The sequence below is a fragment of the Stegodyphus dumicola genome, chromosome X2 (genome assembly GCF_044657685.1).
Source record: "Stegodyphus dumicola isolate Sdum_Otavi_A_Nest chromosome X2, ASM4465768v1".
NCBI lineage: Eukaryota > Metazoa > Arthropoda > Arachnida > Araneae > Eresidae > Stegodyphus > Stegodyphus dumicola.
Window position 1 is genome coordinate 39129314 of NC_140781.1, and position 21559 is coordinate 39150872.

The 21559-nt window shown below is 32.1% G+C and overlaps 1 protein-coding gene across 3 annotated transcripts in view; it reads right to left on the minus strand.

Moving 5' to 3' along the window:
* The window catches only part of LOC118186652 (BAI1-associated protein 3-like), a 600433-nt gene that overhangs the window by 115972 nt on the left and 462902 nt on the right, over positions 1 to 21559 (minus strand). For all 3 annotated transcript variants that reach the window (XM_085808773.1, XM_085808772.1, XM_085808771.1), the window contains 4 exons: positions 20532 to 20622; positions 15876 to 15929; positions 5724 to 5824; positions 2701 to 2752 (listed from right to left, as the gene is read on the minus strand). In XM_085808773.1, the coding sequence (XP_085664899.1) occupies positions 2701 to 2752; positions 5724 to 5824; positions 15876 to 15929; positions 20532 to 20622 (298 nt within the window). The remainder of the gene's footprint in view (positions 1 to 2700; positions 2753 to 5723; positions 5825 to 15875; positions 15930 to 20531; positions 20623 to 21559) is intronic.

The following is a 21559-nucleotide window of genomic DNA, read 5'->3' on the forward strand; positions in this document are numbered from 1 at the left end:
GTACTTGACATTAAATTCTTAAAAATTTCTAACTGCATTATGATGAAAAGAATGACTCCCTATGAATAGAAGATACAACGCCTGTGAGATTTATTAGAAATATTTGAAAGCGATGAAGATTGCATTTCGGAAACTAAAGATGAAGCTAGGAATAATTTCTACACTGTTTTGGTTTCGAAAAAGATAAAACATTAATTCCTGATGTTCCTAAAAAAGTAAAAACTGTTCTTTTGCTTTCAACATTATATAACGATAATCGTATAGATGATACTATTGGAGAAAATAAAACGTCAGGAATTATATGTTTTATAATATGACTAAGGCCCACCAGCGGCCGAGCGGTGAAGTCGCTGAACACTGGTAGTTCGGTCCGAGGTTCGAATCCCGCGAACGGGCTGGCTGCATGGGCGTTTTCGTGGTTTTTTCCCATGTGTAACGTGTATACGAGCCAGTTTTCCTTAGAAAGTCCTCCACAAAGGCATCCCTCCTCTTAGGCAGATAGCCCTCGAGGCTTTGCCATAATCACACACACACACGCACACTGTATAATATGACTAAATAAGCAGTGGATATGGGGGATGAAAATGTCAGCCAATTATTCAATTGCCAGAATAACAAGGTGGTGGCCAATGGCAATTTTCTTTCCTGCACAGAATGTTGCTGTAATAAATACTTGAATTATATTACATTCAACCGCTAATCCACCAACCAGAAAGAGAAGTCTGCCTTTGAAGGACTTAGCATTACAATTAATGAAGAAATAGTATTGAAAAAAGAACAGAGATTGATACTTTATGAAGAAACTGACGTACTGTATGCAAAACAAAAGCAGAAGTTTCGACGAAGAATTAAAACGAATATATGAAATTCGAAACAACTAAGTATGAAAGATGTTATAAATTTTTTGCTCTCGCGCCAAGGACAGAAAAACGTGAAATCAATGTGTAAAATGTGAAAACATTTTGTGCGAAGAACACATGAATGTATTTCGTTTAAAGTGTGAAGAAATAAAATAAATAAGCATTGTGTAAGAGATGCAATGAAACTTAGAGGCATGATGTTTATTTTTTTATTATTTTCATTTATCTTAATTTTAAGTCTAAGATTATTTTGGAAATTAATTTTTTGAAACCCAATTATTATTCATGTATTTATAATACACGAGAACAAGAAAAACAGCTTTAAAACTAAATAAAACTATCTTTATCGTATTTTAAATATTGGGGTATGTGATACCCCACGCACCCGCTCTAGTAACTTTTCTTGGTGCGACTTCCGCCGGGTTAAGTGTTTTAAAATCAGCTCTCCTAAAAATTTATCAGCCGTTTTAATGCAGTTTTAGTCAAATAGATTGTACATTTTATAATTACACACATAAGAATGTTAAAATTCTAAATTTCAAAATTATACATTCTTTCGCAGGATTCTGTTCTAATATTGGTAAAACTTTATATAAGATCATAAAAGTTAAAATAATGTACGGCAGATTTCGGTTATTTAAGTATATTGAAAATTCAAATACAGTAACTAAAATTTAATTCTATAGATAATTCAACATTACATTATTTATAATATTTAACAACACAGTTGATTAACATTGGCGGAATACTCTAGAGTTACATGCATAGGGCTCTTTAAAACATCAAGCTTATTAATGAAGGGGAAGAATATCTGCGTTTAATAGCCCAATAAAGTTATAAATTAAAGTGAGATGTTTGAATTATAATAATCAGCTCACTTTATGTAATAAATTACGTCATTATCTCTCTTTATAATTTTTCAGAGTCATTAGAATTACTTGTTTTCGAGCAGGCCTAGCCTAGCCTGCGTGATTATGGCAAAGCCTCTGGGCTATCTGCCTAAGGGAAGGGATGCCTTCGTGGAGGACTTTCTAAGGGAAACTGGTTCGTATGCACGTTACACATGGGGAAAACCATGAAAACGCCCATGCAGCCAGCCCGTTCGCGGGATTCGAACTTCCAGTGTTCAGCGACTTTACCGCTCGGCCGCTGGTGGGCTGTTTTGGAGCAGGAAACAAGAAAAATGAGGTAAGCCTCGCCGGGATTCGAAATTTCCGATTGTTAGCCGGATCTACTTTCCGTTACGCAATGAAGGCACGTGGTGAGGAATGAGAAAATTCCTTACAACTTTAATTACAATAAAATAATTAAGATATTCGTCCTTACAACATGCAAAGTTTTACAATAATTTTAAACCAATACTACAATAGTTTTTATAAAACAATGGAAGAGTGTACTTTTATTGATAATTTTTAGTTATTAAAGTCTACTTAACCGAAAATTTAACACGCATTTTTAGTAGAATTGACTTACATAACCTGCTTTCCACTTCCATCTCATTTACATTTTTAAACCACTTTAAAAAACAACATTTGAAAAGTATTTTTAGACTTTCCATTCGCCTTTTAAAAATAAACCTTGAAGAACACTTAAATTCAAGGGTTATCATTTTTCTCCACTATTTCACAAAATGTTTCGTTTTATGTGTTAAATGCTTAATATCACAAAAGTAAAAAGCTTTTATTTAAGAACATCATTGATCGTATTTAAAGGAGCTTTTTGAATGATTTTTAAGAACCGTGAATTCTAATTGCAGTGAAGGAAAAGGGTACTTAAAAGGGATTTCGGTTAATCTTTTTACATAAATTTTATTTATTATTCGGAAGGAAGAATTCATTACCTGTTTTTCCATTTGCTTGAATACGAGAGCTGAGTAGTTCACTCTGACTATGCTGTGAAAGGAAAGTAAAAGGCATTTTAAAATCATTGACACAAAATACTTTTTAGAACTTGATTGAAAAATAATTAGGTTTGAAGCTTTTATACAGTTTATAGATAGTGAAAAGCTTCACTGCAGAGAAGAGAATAGATATGAATTTTTAAAACATTACACTCTTAATTACATTTTACAGATTCACAACTGTAATAATAACAAAACACTTTAGATTCGGCACATATTTTGCTATAATATTTACACCAGATGAGGCAAATTTACTTCCAGTGGAAGAATTTGCATACCAAAAGATGATCACTGAAACTACCTTCGCGTCATGCTAATTTCACGCTACTGGAATCAAAGTTGGCACGTGCTAAGGTTAAAAGCGATGCAATTAATACCTGAATAGGAATTTTCTCAGTGTTTCATTTTATCTCAAGAAAGTTAAAGGTTTTATTTAACTTTTGAAAAGATACATCTGGAACAGCGACATTGGTAAGCTATTTACGGTTAAGTAGTTAGTACACGTAAACCATAATCCGAAATAAGTAACACTTGGAGCTTTCCACAAAGAGTGTTTCAGTCTCGTTTTATTGATGCCGGAGTTGGCTCATTTTATTCAGAGATCTAAAACAAATATTACAGCTGATATTACAAGTATTTTCAATGTCAGTAATGGGTAGATCTGCTCGTCATAGCTTTATTTTTCCTTATTTGTGTGTCTATTCTCTTAATCTTGCGTTTGGTAAAGTTCAGAATAGGCACTAGTTAAAATTAGATCACTGATAACTGTATAAAGGTTACTAGGAAAATGACTTTTCACTTATTGTAACAAAACAACAAGTAGGAATTAAGACGCAACCAGTTGAATGGAGAGGAGTAATATTTTCTTGGTAAACAATTGGACACATTATCTATATTAAAAAAAATTCTCACATCTTATGTTGTGGTTAGATAAAGTACACACCTTTACAATAGAGAATGTCACCCTGGGAATAGAAGTAGAACAATATCTGTTATTTTCAAAAAAGACCCAGTTCTTAAGGTATATATATATACTGCAAGAAAGGCAGAAGAAAGGACATTATTTTTCTAAAAATGTTAGGGTAAGTTTCCATATATGTGAAAACGAGCTCTTATTGGAAAAAGCGGCTAATTCACTGATCATGAGTATAATCGAGAGTTTGATGATTCAGTTTAATTGAGAGGCTCAATCTGAGCTGAATCAAATAATCAAGTCAATATATGAGGAATTTTCGGTTCCAGTCCTGATACCAAATATCATGAGACATCCATAAATACATTGTTGAATCAATGTGCCGTTGAGTGGCGACTAAAGAAAGACCCATATTACATCATCCACATAGTTTATTGGATGATAATACATATAACATACATATAATAATTTACTATAAGTATGTAATCAGCATTTAAATTTATTTTCCTCTTTTGAGTAATCAATAAAATAGGGAAATAAATAACTTAAGTCAATCTTTTTAAAAATGTGTTTGAAAAAAAAAATGAAATCATGGCGCAGAGTCTGTCGACAAGTTTATTACTTTAATGCATATTTTACTAGTTTTATTATTAAATTTGAGCCAAACGCTTATTTTAGCAGTTCTTATTATTTAAATATGAACAAAGGCTCTTACCATCTGGAAACAGAAGTTTTACAGTCAACTATATAAATGTTATTAAAGCATTAAAACTACTCTTGTACTCTGTAAAGTGAGCAAGAATAGGTACTTCTCGCCAAACAGAGCCGGGACAAGGGTGAGGCAGGTGAATCAATAGAAAGGGCGGGCGCCAAATTGGCCATACGAATTCAAAAATTACTTTAATTATGTTTTTAAATTTGTCAGTTATTATTAGGAGAAATAAGCTTCAGCAAACGTAAATTAATAAAACAATAGGAAAAACTGCAAGAAAATCTGGAAATTAATGCAATGTGCATTTCGATGTTATTTTTTAGTTATCAAAAAAGAATTTTTTAACATTTTCATTTGAAAGTTATAAATAATTGACTATATTATTTTTCTGAATTTATAAAGCTACGATTAAAAATACTTTAAGAATTATTATATAATTATGCTATAAGAATTATAATATTTTGATTTAATAAATTTACTTTTGTTTAATACAAATATAGCTATTTTGATATATATATATATATATATATATATATATATAATACAGAGGAGCGCATTTACCTTTTTGCCTCAGGTGAAAAAATATCTTGGCACGGCTCTGTCGCCAAGTAATATTGTCCTTCGCTGAGATTCCTAAGCAAAAAGAGCTAACAGCTGAGTGAAAAACAAAAAAATAAGGAGCTCAAAAATGTATTATTTCGCTGTTGTTCATTTTTCTTTGGATTTGACTTTCAAAAATTCAGATTTAATTATTTTCACATCTTAAAGCAAGAAGATTTAATACATAGATTTAATTGTCATTGGTTGTTACATACATTAAAGTTGCATCAATACATTTCACTATCGTAATTGCAGAATATGAAACGCAGAACTGCTAAGTTGAACCTATAATGCTTTGCCAAGTAAATGATAAGAATGGTGGTCCATCAAGTGTAGTCTGTTACTGTTGACGAAAAGAATGGAAGAAGCACATTGTCACGCATCGCAATGTCTGTTTTATTCACTCACAGAAGTGCTACTGCTACTTTGTGTATACTGTAGCGTAGCCGGAAATGTTGTTGTGAATGGTCGGTTTGGTAGCCATCGCTTCTTTATCACTATCGGTATCTCATCAAATAACGTAGGCATGTAACACATTCCTTTCAGTAGTGGCTATTTATAATAACAGTGAACCAAGCTATAACGCCCTTGAACAGAACATGGTTCTTTGATGCTATTAAATAGTATAAAGTAATCCACATAAATAGTCCAAATTATTCAAATAGTTATATATTCTTAAGGATATTAATTGAAGTTCCGGAAATTTATTTATATATTTTGCGATTAAAATTCACTTACCTTTCAAATAAATGGCAATAATGAGATGTAGCTTTCTGTAAGTCAATATTCAGCAAATCGATAAATTTAATAAGTGCGCGAATAGAATTCCCTCCAATTTGCTGAAAAATGAAGAAAATTACAGTCAATCTTTGTATGAGGCATAAAAATGTGAAAACACTGAAGACATTGGAGACCTACGGATCTTTGACGTTGATCTAGAATAAAAATAATAATGCATCTATATTTCTGTTTATTAGAGTACATCTTACTTACATATGAGGTAATCTTAATTCCGTTTAACAAGATACTGAAATTTGGGAGTAACGGAGGTGCATGGAGGAACCCTTGCACTCCTCTAAACAAATGAATGTTTTTCCTTGCTCAGATATTAACCAGCAAAAGCTGCCGAAAAATTTGTTCTCTTATTATTCTGTTAAATGTTTTTGTTGCAAAAATTCAAGGATCCCTGGACCGACAATCTTTTCCTTAACCTCACAATTTGTCGTGTAAATAATCAACAGTTGGCTTCTCGTTTGTTATCGGGATAGCCTTTTATGTTATCTCATTTTAAAAGCTACCAATTAGTAGCGAGTAAATTGGTTGTTATTTCAGGAGATTTCTGTTGATACTATTGGCTTTTTGTCATTAATATTAGCTGACAAATGCGTACATAATATCCTCAGTAGCCTTGGAGGTGGAAGGCCAAGGGAAGCCTGTCTTTGAGAAAAAATAGGGACTATGCTACTTGAGAGTCTCAGATCTCTTTACTGCGTTAATGAGAAGGGGAGAGAAAATATCGCAATATTACCTTTAATTTCAGGCCTTACGACAATCTGAGTACAGAATCCGCCTAAGTAGTTAGCTTTAAATAGTTGTAAGAAGCATATGCTATACAGTATAGTTAACTCGTTGAATCTATAGAAAAGCATTTGCACGTGGAGCTGAAAGATTTTTCATCAAACAATCAGAATACAAGAGTGGTCATATACGCCACGCAAGTCACTGATATAGCCATGAATCTCAATTCTCCAGGCTGGTATTTGCTCTAGGAATGTTTATTCCTTATTACTCCAAACTTTTATATTATGGAAACATATACAAAATTAGTGGGATTTGTTTGCCTTTCTACACGTCAGAGATCTCCCGTTAGCCACCTTAGTCACAGACTTCTACCTGGCAAAGGGGGTCATCAACATAATCATCGATGTAAACACAAGGACGGACGTCATAGTCGAAGCATGATGTAACAGGTCTGCGAACCTGGTCAAGACCAAGCAGTAGGACATGACCTACACCGTAATGTAAATAGTATTGTAAATAACAAATAGTGTCCAACTAATGTAATAACTAACCCTTAAACAACGGACACAGTTGACAAAGTCTTACACTAACCCATCTAGATGTATGTAAAGTGTTTTGTATTGTATTGTAAGTGTTATATAAATAAAGGATAGTAAGTGCACACAAAGCAGTAATAGGCGGCCTAACTGCCTAGATTACTAGCGCAACGATCAGGATGATTTCAAGCCCTTCTGTTTGAAATGGCAGAGCTGGTTAGTGTCACAAACACTAATTACCCTTCAGTAAAATGTAAAGTGACTCAGTTTAGCGTAATTACTGATTTTAGCGCTGTAAATGATATGGTGGTCATAAGAAATATTTTTGGAGATAACTTTACCAGCTGTAATTTGTTTTACCAAATTACTGTCTGTAACTACGGCAGGTGCAATAACTAACTTCTTCGGCTTAGCCCAGTATCAATTAGAATAAATGTCAATTATTGCTCCCGAAGCCCAATTAACACAGTCTTATGCTTTCAGTGTCTCCTAATTCCCTTCAGGGTCACTTTCGTTTTATGCAAGAGAAAGGTAGGGTCATGAGAAATTTGGGACCCACCAGCGACCGAGCGGTAAAGTCACTGAACACTGGCAGTTTGGTCCGTGGTTCGAATCCACGTTTTCGTAGTTTTTCCCATGTGTGAGGTGTATACGAGCCAGTTACCCTTAGAAAGTCCTCCACGAAGGCAGATAATCCTCGAGACTTAATAATTTAATATCACATAAGCCAAATCAAACCATGAGGAATTTGGGCCCTTTTAAAACGTGAGCTGAAGCTTGGACCTTGTATCCTAGATAGTAATCAGGTCCTGCTGCTCGATTATTTGTGAAACACTCTAAAAATACACGCGTACTTCTTGTAATTAATATTTAAAAATCACTTTAAGTCAGAAAATAGTTGAACTTAGCGATTTTGGAATAAATTGAAATAATTTATATGGTCAAAACCATTTTTATGAGTCTAATATATACGGGGAAAAATAATGGAGCGTAAAGGCGTTTACTGAACCAATTAATTTTACTAACCAATTATTTTTAGTTGTGCAACTTTCTTTTCTCTTCTGATTTTAGTTTCTTGCCATAATGTTAATTTTAATGACGTAGCATGCAAATTCTAAGTGAGTTCGGAATCAGTATTTAAGCAGCGCTTTCAAGAGTAGTAGTAGAAGCGTTAGTTCCAAATTGATGCTGCGTATTTAAAGCAGCCTTGTACGTGAATAGTTGGTGCTTAGCCACTCTCTTTAGATCATATTGATATCCTAGGTTTTTCTTTGCTGTGTGCAGCTGATTTAGTGGTGTAGATAAATAAAGAGCCAGTCGTGTAGCCCATCTTAATTTATTGTGATTTTACATTTTTATTTTTTGTTAGAGTTAGCCACAAGTGGTGGTAATTTGTGAGCACCGAGTGAGTGCAATCTTTGTTAAGTTTAATTCAAATAAAAAGGTTATTTAAACCTTCTTCTTCAGTATGTGTTCTTCAACGACATAGCGAGAATGCTACTCAATCTTTTCGGTAGAGTCTACCCGGAAAAGAGCAAAGAGATTCTACAATCTTTTACTTTTCTATTACTGACACAATTTCATTCTTATTTTTAGCTTCTTGAAATGAAATCTCAGATGATGCAAGTAATCATTCTTTAATTATGTTGCCACCCTCGAAGGAGTTTTTGTAAATTGCATGCTTATCAGCAACCTTAAATGATGCAACACTACCAACCTTCATTTTATTTGTGGACTTCGTAAACATTGCTTGTTGCGCGGCCAATATGCTTTTCAAGTCTTTCGCTTTACATTTTCTTAGATTGTTGTTAGTGGGTTGTTAATGTTGTTTTTTTCTTTCAGAAACTGTTGAACCACAAATAGAAGAAGTACTCTTGCTCATAAAATGAATGAAAAATAATTCTTTCCCCATTCATCGTTAAAATTATAATGATAGTTTTTATTTTTTCAGCTCGTGTTATGACATGATTAGGACAAACATAAAATCATTTATATCTAAAAAACTAATGATCAACGTGCATAGACGAAGCGAATATTTTTTATACTTGTATTATGAAACCACCAGGTGACAGGTGAAGGCAGGGCCCGGACACCCGGACGGATATGACAAATCGGGTGTCGCCCGGTATCCGCACCTATTTAGAACAACACAACCCTGGCGGCTTCCTGCGAGGGCTGCATAGGGAATATATTAATGGGGAATATGAGGTATTGACGTGGCCAAAGAAGGGCGTGAGCATATATGCTTCAATACACAATTAATAAAAAGTTTCCTACACAGGTAAATTGGCTGGTATAGGTACATTGGATACATATGTATATTGGTCTAAGTGTTTAATGAGATAGGCAAACAATAAGCACTTATACATTAAAAGAAATGATACACTGATAATGCAACTGGCGCATTAATACAGAAGATGACAATTAATGAACAATTAATGAAAATTAATGAGCTGTGTGTAGAGTAGTTGATTTGGTATGAAACCACCAAATCAACTACTCTACACACAGCTTCGAAAATGTGTTTTGTGTTCGCTGGTGGGCGTTTCATGCAGGCTACGGCAAGACATTGTGGCGCTGTAAAATAACTAGACGTTGCGTGGCAAAGGTACTAATAAGCATCAGAAAATTAAAATGCAATATACAGTTAAATCTGAAGCAACCCACCACAGTATCAATCCTGACGCATGGAATACAATAAACAATGCTGCTGCCCAACCTTCAAAGTAAAATAGCGTGTCGACTGCGCTTTTGAGTGTATGGCGTAACTGCAATTTGTCTGTTCCGTTTCCTCTCTTGGCACTTGACTTCACAAGACTGAGAATGGACCAGATGCACAATACGAACTACATTAAAAGGTTCCGAGAGCCACATGTGGCTCATGAGCTAAGGGTTGGGCATTCTTGCATTTGAAATATTATTTTCTGTTCTATGCAATGGTACAAAGACCAAAATTCTGCGACAATTAAAACATGGATATGAGAAAAAATATCATTAATAAATAATCAAAACATTCCTTCAATGTTGAAACCTTTCTTTGGAATAGTGTACAATCATAGCAAGTAGGTGAAAAATTTCAAGAAAGTCCGGTTGGTAGAAGAATCAAAATTTGATTTCAAGATTTGATCCAAGTAAACAGAGAAACCAAGTAAAACATAACTTTGTCAAAAAAATAGTTCATAAAAATGAAATTTAATATTTTGATATGATTTGCTAACTATTTGTAAGGAGTTTTCTCTTTTCTGGGGATGCAACTTTTAAGCAAATTCATCTGTTTTTTTCCTTCTGGTTTTCAATTTTTTTAATGTATTTGGTTTCCCCAGTGACCGAATAGAAAAGACAAAATTTTAGGTAATTTGACTCGTTTGGAGTTCTGAAGCACTCGTGGTCTTGTGGTTTTCCCCATGTATACGGAAAAGAGAAGCCAGCTTCCTCTAGAAAGGCATCCACGAAAGCATCTCCTCCCATTGGCAGATTGCCCTTACTTACTTTACTGTCATCATATAAATATAAAAATTCAGCGCGTTGTATGCTTTGTTTAATTATTTTGTGCGAATGAATTATGCATGATTTTTTTTAAGAATCTTCCTACCATGTAAAATTAAAATTTGGCGAGCTTATAGATTTATTTTTAGAGTTTCAATATTTTACAGCCCTCCGTCTATCTTTGTTTGTTTACGTTTCTATAGTAGTTAATCATCAATCTTAGCCAGATAGAATACCAGTCTCACATACTAATAGGGCTAATAATAATAGCAGACGTAGCAATATTATTATTGTGCTAACGTTAATACATTAGTTCTTCCTTTTATGTCATATACTATTGATACGAATCTACCATTACTTTATTCCTATGAAAAAATATGCTATCATATCCTGTTAATTTCTACTTACCTATTTCAAATTAATTTAAGCTCCCCTAAAAAAGGAAACAGTTTTTCGCTGATAATTAAATTTTCAAAATCTTTGTACATTTTTGGCTATTTCAGTCTTTCAAATCTAAAATAAATCTTTTATTCAAAATTTTGGAATGATTAGTAGTATTGACGTCAAATAAAAAGTTCCATAGAAAATGTGGCTGCTCAAATTTAATGGACTTGTGTCAATCACCTCGTTGTCGCTCCAGTTGCACACTTCTTTTTTTTTTTTTAATAACTTGTTATTTCATGTTTCTGTTTATCTACATTAAATCTTGAAATAATGACTTGCTTTGATATTAAAAAAAATGCAAAAAAAAACTATTACTTGAATTATTTTTGGACCAATGCATTCATTAAATTTCCTATGTATGTTTTTAATATAAATTAATATTCAGAAACTGCGTTATAAACTCGTTTTTAATAAACATAACGCTTCGAAATTTTCCTTAACTACTAATTTTAAATTTTAGGAAAAACTATCTTTTTCGCTTTTCCTGTTATTAAACTTTTTATGAAAGATCTGTGAGATACGGAATTCAGAAAATTCGAGGATTCAAAAAGCTTTGGGATTCATCCCACTAATTTTTATTTTCACAGTTTAAGCCCGCATCTCGAATCCAATACTTTTCTTTAATACTTTTTTTGCCTACTTTTTTGAGATATTAACGAATTACCCAGACGTTTGTGATCGATCAGTGTAGCGGTACTTTCTGATCAGATACAGTTCTGATAATTTCTGGGGAAAATAGGAATATTCTGGTTAAGTGGCTCCTGCTACTGATGTGGTTACAAATGATATTAAAATTACCTCCAACATTTCAGAAAAGGTAATCGGAGTCTTTGCTGTTAATGATAATTAGTTCAGCATAGCAGATTGGTAGTATAAGTAGAAACCTCACTAAATTTAAGGCATTTATGAAAATTGTTCTGTCAAGAGTTATAACACATTCGTTAAATATACAAAAATATATTCAGTATTTTAACTTTTAACGAGATATAAAAAAATATCTCGTTAAAAGTTAAAATACTGAATTGTCTGAAGTATTGAATATGGTTTTATGAATTTCGAAAAACAAATGTTCAGGTCAAGAAATAAATAATGATTTTTAAATAAATAGTAAAGCATATATTAATCGAAAATATAATGATAAAGTTAAACTCTAAGTTTGAAATTTAAAAAACGAAAAAGATTATAAAGAATGGCTGGAAGTTTTTTGTAATGTCGTACTCCCTTTGCTATCATCAAATGTACTCGACTTTGAAGGTTGTTTGGTGAATTATCATCAAGTCTTTTGAAGTACTACAAAGTAAGGAGAAGGAAATTATTATTAACTCCAATAAGGTTTACAGTCGGCACCAACTCGTGCTTATAAAAGCCAGCAATTTTAGGTTAACTCAAAAGGTAATGAATAACTTAAAAAAATTAATGAAGTTAAGTATAACCTAACGGCTTCCCAGTTTAACTATGCCGCAAGCTAGCTCTGATTCGAAAGTTCGGCGTAAACCAGCGTAATGGCAAGAACAACTGAAAGCAACATAAATCTAATCGCTAGAGAATCAAGTTTTGCAACGTGGCCTTCAAGCAGGCAGAATACGCTCTGATTTTACCTTCCAAAACCTTCCTTTAAATACTTCTTTTCTTCTGCTTAATTTGAATACACGAGGGCTAGTCAATTTGCACTCTGGCAAGGAATTATGAGTTGAAAGCAAGAGCGATAGGATAATTGATTGAATATAAAATAACTTTTAAGTAAATTAAATTACCCCCCACCCAGTTTAATACCCATTTTTACACAATTACACTTTCAATTTCAAAATTGCAATCTACACGTATAATGCGGAAGATTTATTGAAGTATAAATTGGTTTTTAAAAACATCAATAATCATTTCAGGCTTTAAAGTAATTATTTTAAACTTCATAGAATACTGATATTATGCGTAAGCTTGTTAAAACGTTTTTAGACCAATTCTTTTGTTCAAAACACGATCATTCTTGGGTCCAAGTACTTTTTTTTAAATATAACTTCTTCAGACTAAATTATTCTTTTGACAGAAACACGCGCAGAAATACAAAATAAATTTTTCCGAGGCAATCTATTTAGCCCTGCGGGTGCAGTGATTTTCACTTCCTCGAAATTTGAAAAAAAAATCTCTCCTTCACTCCCATGGAATTACCTTTTTAGAAAATGCAGAAATCATTAAGTCATTATATGTAAGCTATATGTAGAGTATTCTAAGAGATGACAAATCAATTTCACTCGGTGCTGCCTATATCACAGCAAAAGCGTGCATTCGGGCATTTTTCTGGAGCAAAATCACTGCTTCAAGAGCAAACTCGGCCAATTTTTCCTCGGGTGATACCTCTTTTACCGGCGAAATATTGAAGCATTTTATCCCTATATACATACAGTAATCTTTCAACTGTTTCCCTAGGGATCTTCCCGATTTAAAAAAAAATTCAATAATTTATTTCCGTTGAATTTTCACAGTGATACTGAAAATAGAGAGAAAGTATATACTGGATATTTCCACTAGCTGCGACCAAGTACAGAAGGTCATGGCTGTCCGACTATAAATCCAAACACGTCAATGTATAACTTTCACAAAAGTCAGTACTGGGCTACTGTGAATAATATTCAGAAAGAGAAATAGAGGTAGATACAGAACTTTTAAGTAAGCCCCATAATTAGTACATTTGGAACAGTTTAACACTTCTAAAATATGATCGGTTGATTAGTTAATTTAACGATGGCGAAGCACACGATTGCTATATGCCAAAAGAGGTATGCCTTCATAGAGGACATTTAAGTGAAACTAGCTCTTATGCACCTGACACCATAAAAACGGCCGTATAGCTAATTAAGCGTTAAGATGGAATGTTTTTCCAAGGGTACTTCTAGGAAAAGTATTTTAGAGGAAACACAATTCTTCACTGACGGAAATAATTTTCCAGCATCTTACGCATTACTGATTGAAAACGAATTAAGGAATATTTTTGTAAAACAATTATACATATTAAAAATATATAAATGGTTACTATTACGGTTTTGACTCATCTTTAAAGATTATCCTTAAGGTCATCTTTAGGGACAAAAAATGTTTCTTTTGGAATCTCTTCTATTTTTGCATTTATCGTTGTAAGGAGTTAAAAACGTTATGTTTTACAGTCATAGTCACTTACGGAGTAGTGGACGGCAAGTGGAAATTTTTTGTAATTTATCGGTTCAGTTTCAGGATGTCTGCTGAACCTATTCATAGACATGTCAATTCCTGTGTTGAAGATATCTGATATTCCAGATTATTAGATACTGTAGTCAGGCTATTTCCGTAGTCAGATCCTTAGATGAACCCAATGCTGTGTTCTCTGGTTCCAAAGAGATGAAAGTTTTCTGTGTTTTAATTTTGCTCCTGCCGATAAACACTCATGAACTATGAAAGTTCTTGCTTTCATAGAAGTATCGCCTGTAAAATTATATCTTCAAGATTGTAATATAGAGGGTTAAATAGGTTAGGTTAATTAACTGAAACAAAGCATATGCGGGGCTTCCTGCCTGAGAGAAGGGATGCCTTCATGGATGACTTTCTAAAAATAACTGATTCGTATTCATCATAGCATAGAGGGAAGCCTTCGATAATCACTAATTTGAGCAGAACAAATTTCGTTAAACTGTTTCGTTAAATCACATATAACTTATGGACTATTTGTTAAGGAATAATAAACATAACGCACAATCTACCAGTTTTCTTTTCATAATTCATTAAACTTACCTACATTTCAGTTAGTTACATATTATTTTCTAAATCATATCTTAGACAGAAAACTTAAAGTAAAAAAATTATACACGGCGAAAATTCTAAGTTAAATTTCAAGCTTCTGCGTGTAAGACGTGTTTGGATTTTGAGATACATTTTTTAGCGAAAATATCCGGTCTTATTAGCTAAAATAGGATACATAAATCAGTTTAATAATAATTAAAGACTGTAAAATTGACTTCATCTGAAATTCATACGATACAGCACAACAAATCTGTTTCAGACGAGAATATATATACAATATTGCAGATTTTCGACTTCAATCGAAGAAATCTTTGGACATTGATAATATTTTTGTACATTATGTTCCAGAGAATCTATTAAGAGATAAAATTATCAAGGTACAGTCATAGGTCTGGATATTCCGATGTTTCCCTAGTGTTGCAGAGAAAATATTAGCCATTTACTCTTAGAAAAATTTTTGAAGGTACTGTAGGACATCAGTTACCTATAGTTATTACTATATATCGTAATATACTATTTCAAACAAATCACGAATTATAAAAAAGAAAGGAAATAAAACTGAATAACCAGAATTCCTAATTTAGGGAAAAATTTTATTTCGCCCTAACTTTATTTCGCCTGATTTATTTCGCTTTTTTTTAATCTGTTGAAACTTAAGGTCAAGTATTTTTTTTAATTAGGAGTTCTGTGTTATTTTATTTGAGAGGTAATTCTTGCAAGTCTTACACGGTAACGAAGTTACCGAGAGAATCGGAAAATTTAATAAGCACCCCCTTTCAAGAATAAGTGCTAGCTTGGAATTTTTATTGAGATTAATTACACTAGCCTCACTTCCTCAAAACTCTAGTTTAAAACAATTAAAATGAAATGAAATGCTTATTGTTTCGATGCTTTATTTGATGTTTTATTCCGAATGATATTCAGAGATTTTCATCATTTTCTCACGCATAAATAATTTTTATGGCACTATAAGAATTGAAGACACTGACAGGAGATTAATCTTGACCTCATAGAAAATACAAGCATTATCTTCTTTCTAATAATGAATACATATTAAATTTTTCGTAAGAAACGTTGGTAAGTATTGCAAAAATATTTCTGAAAATTACTGAAACAATTGATTTAATTTACGTACCGGATCCCGACGGAATCTCTTTTGGATTTCCTGCATCCATTCCATTGTACCTCTCTGCAAAAAAGATAAATTTATAAGCTTTTTATTTTATATTTGATTTTTTTTATTTATAAGACATTTGAGCTGATTTGTAACAAAGATGCAAATTCTTTATATTATCATCTACAGAAAGTAATGAAGGGGAGAAATGTAATTCTGAAAACTATAAAACTGTTTTATTAATTTTATTTTAAAATAGTTTTGCAACTAATTTAAAATTATTTTTCTAACTAACTTGTTTAAAACTGCTTTTATAACCAGTTTTTCATTACTTAAAAATGCAGAGAAATAATTCTAAGTAAATACAAAACTATTCTTATAAACAACTTTAATGAACATAGTAAGGGTTTTAATTTTATACAAGAAATGAAATAATTTTTGAGCGTATACGTTTTTATTTCATAACTTCTCAGAAATGAAAATCAGGATTTTTTCTTTCAGCTTAAATTATTTGTGAGTTGGAATAATGCAGCATTTTGCCTTTTGAAATGTTACATTAAATTTTTATTGAAGATTTCAATCCTGAAACAATTAAACTGCTATATCTTCGGCACTAGAAAAATGAATTGGTTTTACTCTGCATATTATTTCACATTAAAATTATTACATTACTAACTAGTATTCTACGATAAGAATCTTCCTTTAACTGAGAAATATTTTAAGGTTTTATTTTAGGTTGTGACAGCGCCAACTGTAAAAGGTCATCATCCTGCTATTAATGTTCATGAGATTCGGTATGTGAAATAGTGTCAAAATCTATAGAGCTAGACTATTCAACTACGGTAATACTGAGCCCATACTTGAAATCACGTCAAAAGCTATAGAGGTAGACTACTACGGAGAGAATGAATTTATTATTGAAACCACGTCAAAAAGTATAGAGCTTGTAAAAGTTGAGATTTTAAAAGGTGTATTCAGTAAGATCGCACAGAACTTGTATAAGTAGGTCGTACCAAGTTTTATTCGACTTTTAATCCTTAAATGTGGACTGCTATCGAAGTGCAGGCTTCGACAGCAGATAACTTCATCAGGAATACCTATTTTCGCAAAGAAGAACCTTCAAATTCCATACTCGAAGTCTTTAGAATGTTCATCTTCACTTTACGTTTGCCAGTGTTCAACGTTTCATTCCAGATACATTTAATATGCACTGAGTACCTTACATTGCCAGATGACTTTTCGTCCCGTCTTGACTTAAGATCCTAAAGCCCAAAATAATAACAAGAACCTTATAGAAACTATTAATATATTAATTGGTACTTTAATTTGAAGATTATACCTAAATAAAATAGTCAACTAAAGTTCGGTTGCTTACGGCTTGATAGTAGAAAACAGCTCATATTTACAAATTAAAATATTAAAGACTAAAATCCCAGCTTCTGTGTTAATGCGGTAACAATTAAGTGAAAAGTTTACTCACAACAAGCAGTAGAACACTTCTTCAGGAAGACACAAAATCATCAGGCTTTAAGTCTAAGTTGCCAAAACTCTTTCCCTAAATTTAATTAATTCTCGCTTGTTAATTAAACTCACTTAATTTACATTTTCTGGAGGAATAGATAAGGGAAGGAAAGTTTCATCACATGAAATAACGTATTAATTAAAATAAACTTAATTAAAATAGCAAACATTACTGTCTGTTATTTTTGTTAGCCGGTATACAAAACCATATTACGCATTTAAAAGTTATAGGAAATGTTTATGATATTCGATAGCATGGACATGCAGATATCTTCATGGATGTCTGATTTCCATTCTTAACATAAGACCACTTTTAGTCATTCAGAGTGCCAGAGAATTTCGTATCTAAATTGTTTCTTTAGATGAGACTTTAAAACAGATGTTTTATTAAAACAGTGGAGTAGAGTTAAGTTGCTTCATGTACCAACGATGTACATGACATAATTATGAAAGCATGCCAGTGGAGTTCATTACATTAAATCACGAAAAGTTTGATCAGAGTACGGAAACGTCCGGGACGCACTGTATATTATCTAAATGTGCGATGTGAAACGATGGTAGGTAGTTCAGCTATCCCTCCAAAAGTTTTGTTCCTTTGGACATAGTTGAAAAGATCTAGGCTCCAAATAGATCGAACTAAGAGCCTTTTCTCCCAAGACCAGCTGTTATACAATCAGAGCTATTTAAAGCTCTTAAACGCTTTCGAAATAATTTCTTCTGACTTATAAAGTCTCGCGTTAAGTGACCTTTGCAAACAGATATAACCATGATGTGACTGGGAGTGTTAATCAGAAGCCTGCCTGTTTATTATATAAGGTGATAAGAAAGTAGTATACAACTCAAATTTTCAAACATTCTGGAAATTCTAAAATTAATATTAATGGCAGATTCTTTCAATGGATAACACACTTATGCTATTACAATTAATATATAACTTAAAACTTCAGTTGCAGCCTATGCTGTTAACTTTAAAAACCGTTTGATTGTATCAAACGGAGATGAGTTTCTAAACAAAATAAATACATTTGAATATCGGATCACGAACGCATTTCATCGCCAACTATTTGGTTCACGAACAAATTATCTGAACAAAATCTGTCTCTGATGACGAACGGTATCTCGAATTACGAACATGCAAGTCTGCAATAAGTGGTTTTCAGAGGGGTTTTAAGATAATCTATGGCACGGATTTAACATGCAGGGATTTATGGATGCATAATTTCTAATATTTCTTGTTGCTTACATCTCCTTAACAAAGCCTGGAAGAAAGTGATGAACGAGATTATGGATTAGGCTTAGTGGAAATTATGACAAAATAGCCTGTAGACAAAATAGCAATTTAAAGGCAATTATTAAATTATGACAAAATTAATTACAATTAAATTATGACAAAATAGCAGTTTAAAGGCTTCGACAACTTAACGACTTATTTACCTTTTGATTATGTGTGATATTATGCCTGTATCTCAATTATGGAAATTTAAAATGAAGACTTGGAGAAATTACTAGAGGACCATAAAATAACAACAAAGAAATAGAATATTTTCTAAAGCAGCAACGAAAGATGATTGTGGAGCAAATAGCTTCAGTAGAAAGGAAAGGAAAAAATGATGATCCCAGTTATTTGATCATCAAAGTTTGTGCAAAACGTGGTAAGATTCAAAGTTTTCATTTAACTATATCACACCTTGATAAAGCAGAAGCAAGTTACAGCATCCGCATTTTCAATGATAAATGATGTCTTTTACTTTAGAAACTATTAAAACGTTGACAATGACAAACCATCCTGGACGAAATTTGAATAAAATAAAGATGCAGTGAGGCTCAGTCTGAATTGAAGGGCGCTAAGAAATACTAAATAGGGAAACGCTTTATCCAAACAATAACATATCTTACCTTTCTGTTACTCATCACTTTTGACTCATGTCATTGACGACTTATGTCGTACACGTTACGATAATATTAAATTAAGCCATTTTATATTTTACCTTCTTAATTGTGCTGTTGCTATAGTTTAAACAAGCAGTTATCTTTGTTTCAGGAATGAACTAATCCATTTTACATTAATTCTTATTGGAAATATATTTTCCTGTTGGGAATGGTTTAGTTGACAAATGGCTTAGATTCGCAAACCGAAGTTTTGCTGTACATAAATATTAACTTTAGATCCGGGTTGATGAAGATATAATATGATATGAATAGGGTTTTTGGGCTTAACAATTTTCTGTATTTCGAAATTAGCCTCAAGGGAACAAATGCGGATGTGACATTGATGCATATAAAATGCAGCACTTCTGCATTATTTTTATGCAAAAAAAACTTTGAACTGCACAAGCTTTCTTCTGAAATAAAAATGTGTCTAATTTTTCAACACAGCTCTGAGTACGAAAGCGAATATCTTTTTGTGTGGGTAAATAAAATGTTTCACACAGGTAGGTCATACACTAAAATCTATGTCAACCTGTGTGAGACATAAATAAAACGTCTCACCTAGATTGACATAAATTTCTCCCTCTCTCTCTTTTTTTTTGGTTTGCTATTTAGTCTTCCAAATGAAAAACTCACTGGAATTTATCCTATTATTTTTTATTAAATTCTTTCCTTGGAGTGGTTTATTTTAGATAAAACTACTTGTATAATGTAACATAATTTATTAAATTTCTATTTCTATTTCTATGTATTTCGTTATTTAATATTTCGAATTATCATTTTGTTATTGGACAAGAAATACGGGACCAGACCTTAATATATACGTTAAAACTTGTGAAGAGTGGACCTTTATTTACTATACAGATAGAGCAGAAAATTTAACAGGTTATTTCGTCACATATAGAACTTTTATAACAGGCCATTTAAATAGAAATAAGTACTTAGACATCTATCCGAGAGAAGAAGGAAGTAAAGGAATCAAATGCAGTCTGAGATCAATTCTTCTCAAGATTACATATAAATATTCATGGAAAATATCATATAGGATTATGACCTATGTATTTATAAATAAATATTTAGATAGATGCATTAACGAATACAGATTGTTCTTGCACTGAGGGGATTGTTAATTGTACTTTTCATTTCAAAAATACTATTCACTGTCTCACGCATTACTAATAAATTTAATGCATTACTTAAAAGAAAACACAAATTTTAATGCTTTACCTTTAGATTGCCTGTCACTTCAACATGCAGCTCATTCCTAAATGGAAAGCATGACTTGAAGGCGTTCATCGAATACAGAAAGGACACACATCTAAAGGAAAAAATTATAAGAGAGTTTGAGCGCCTTTGTGAGATCCATTAATTTTTTTAATGGTCTCAAATCCTTATTTTTTATGTTTATCCTTAAAATCTCTTTTATTTCATTTTGTGCTTCTGTAAACACACAAAACGTTGGCAAGATCAGTCCATTAGTGTTCTTTTCGTTTCTTCCATTAGCAATGTTCTTAGTATGATTTATACCATAATTTAAAACAAATATTTGTGTTTTTATTGTAAATTTTATTAAAGATTTTATTTAAAGATTAAGGAAAATACATACATCTGGAAATTTAATTATACCTTTCCATACATTCCTGTTTTAAATCTATGACAAAGTTACATTATAACCAATAAGCAAGATATTTTCTCCTCAAGTTTTTATTTAAAATATGAGAAATAAAAGCATTAGTTTTCTGATTATAATTCAGTTGCTGAGTTGTTATTCTTATTTTAGCTGTGAAAAATTTAATTTCAAATATGTGGCAGCAATTTAGTAATTGCGAAAGTTATTTAAGTATGCCAAAACATATAGTTACCTCTAGTAGCTTCTAAAGAAAGGTTTAAATGTTTACCTTAAAAACAGGATATTTATGTCGTATTAAATTTATATATTCAGATGAAACAAAAATATTTTACATGGGATTACAAAATAGGTAACTAAAAGCACTGCAGTTTCTAAAGATAAACAACTGTTAAAATTTATACTTATCTAAACTATATGTATACCTAAATTACATTAAAGTCTACGCAATTATTTTTACTTCTTTGTATAAAGTACAGGGTATATTGCAATCGCGTAAAATTTCGGGTATCATATTTCAACGGAAATATCCAATTTGACTGCTCCCGAATCCATTTGGAAGATTTTTTTTGCATTGCGCTTGTCCGTACGCACAAAATAAAGGACTCTTTTTTTTTTTTTTTTTTTT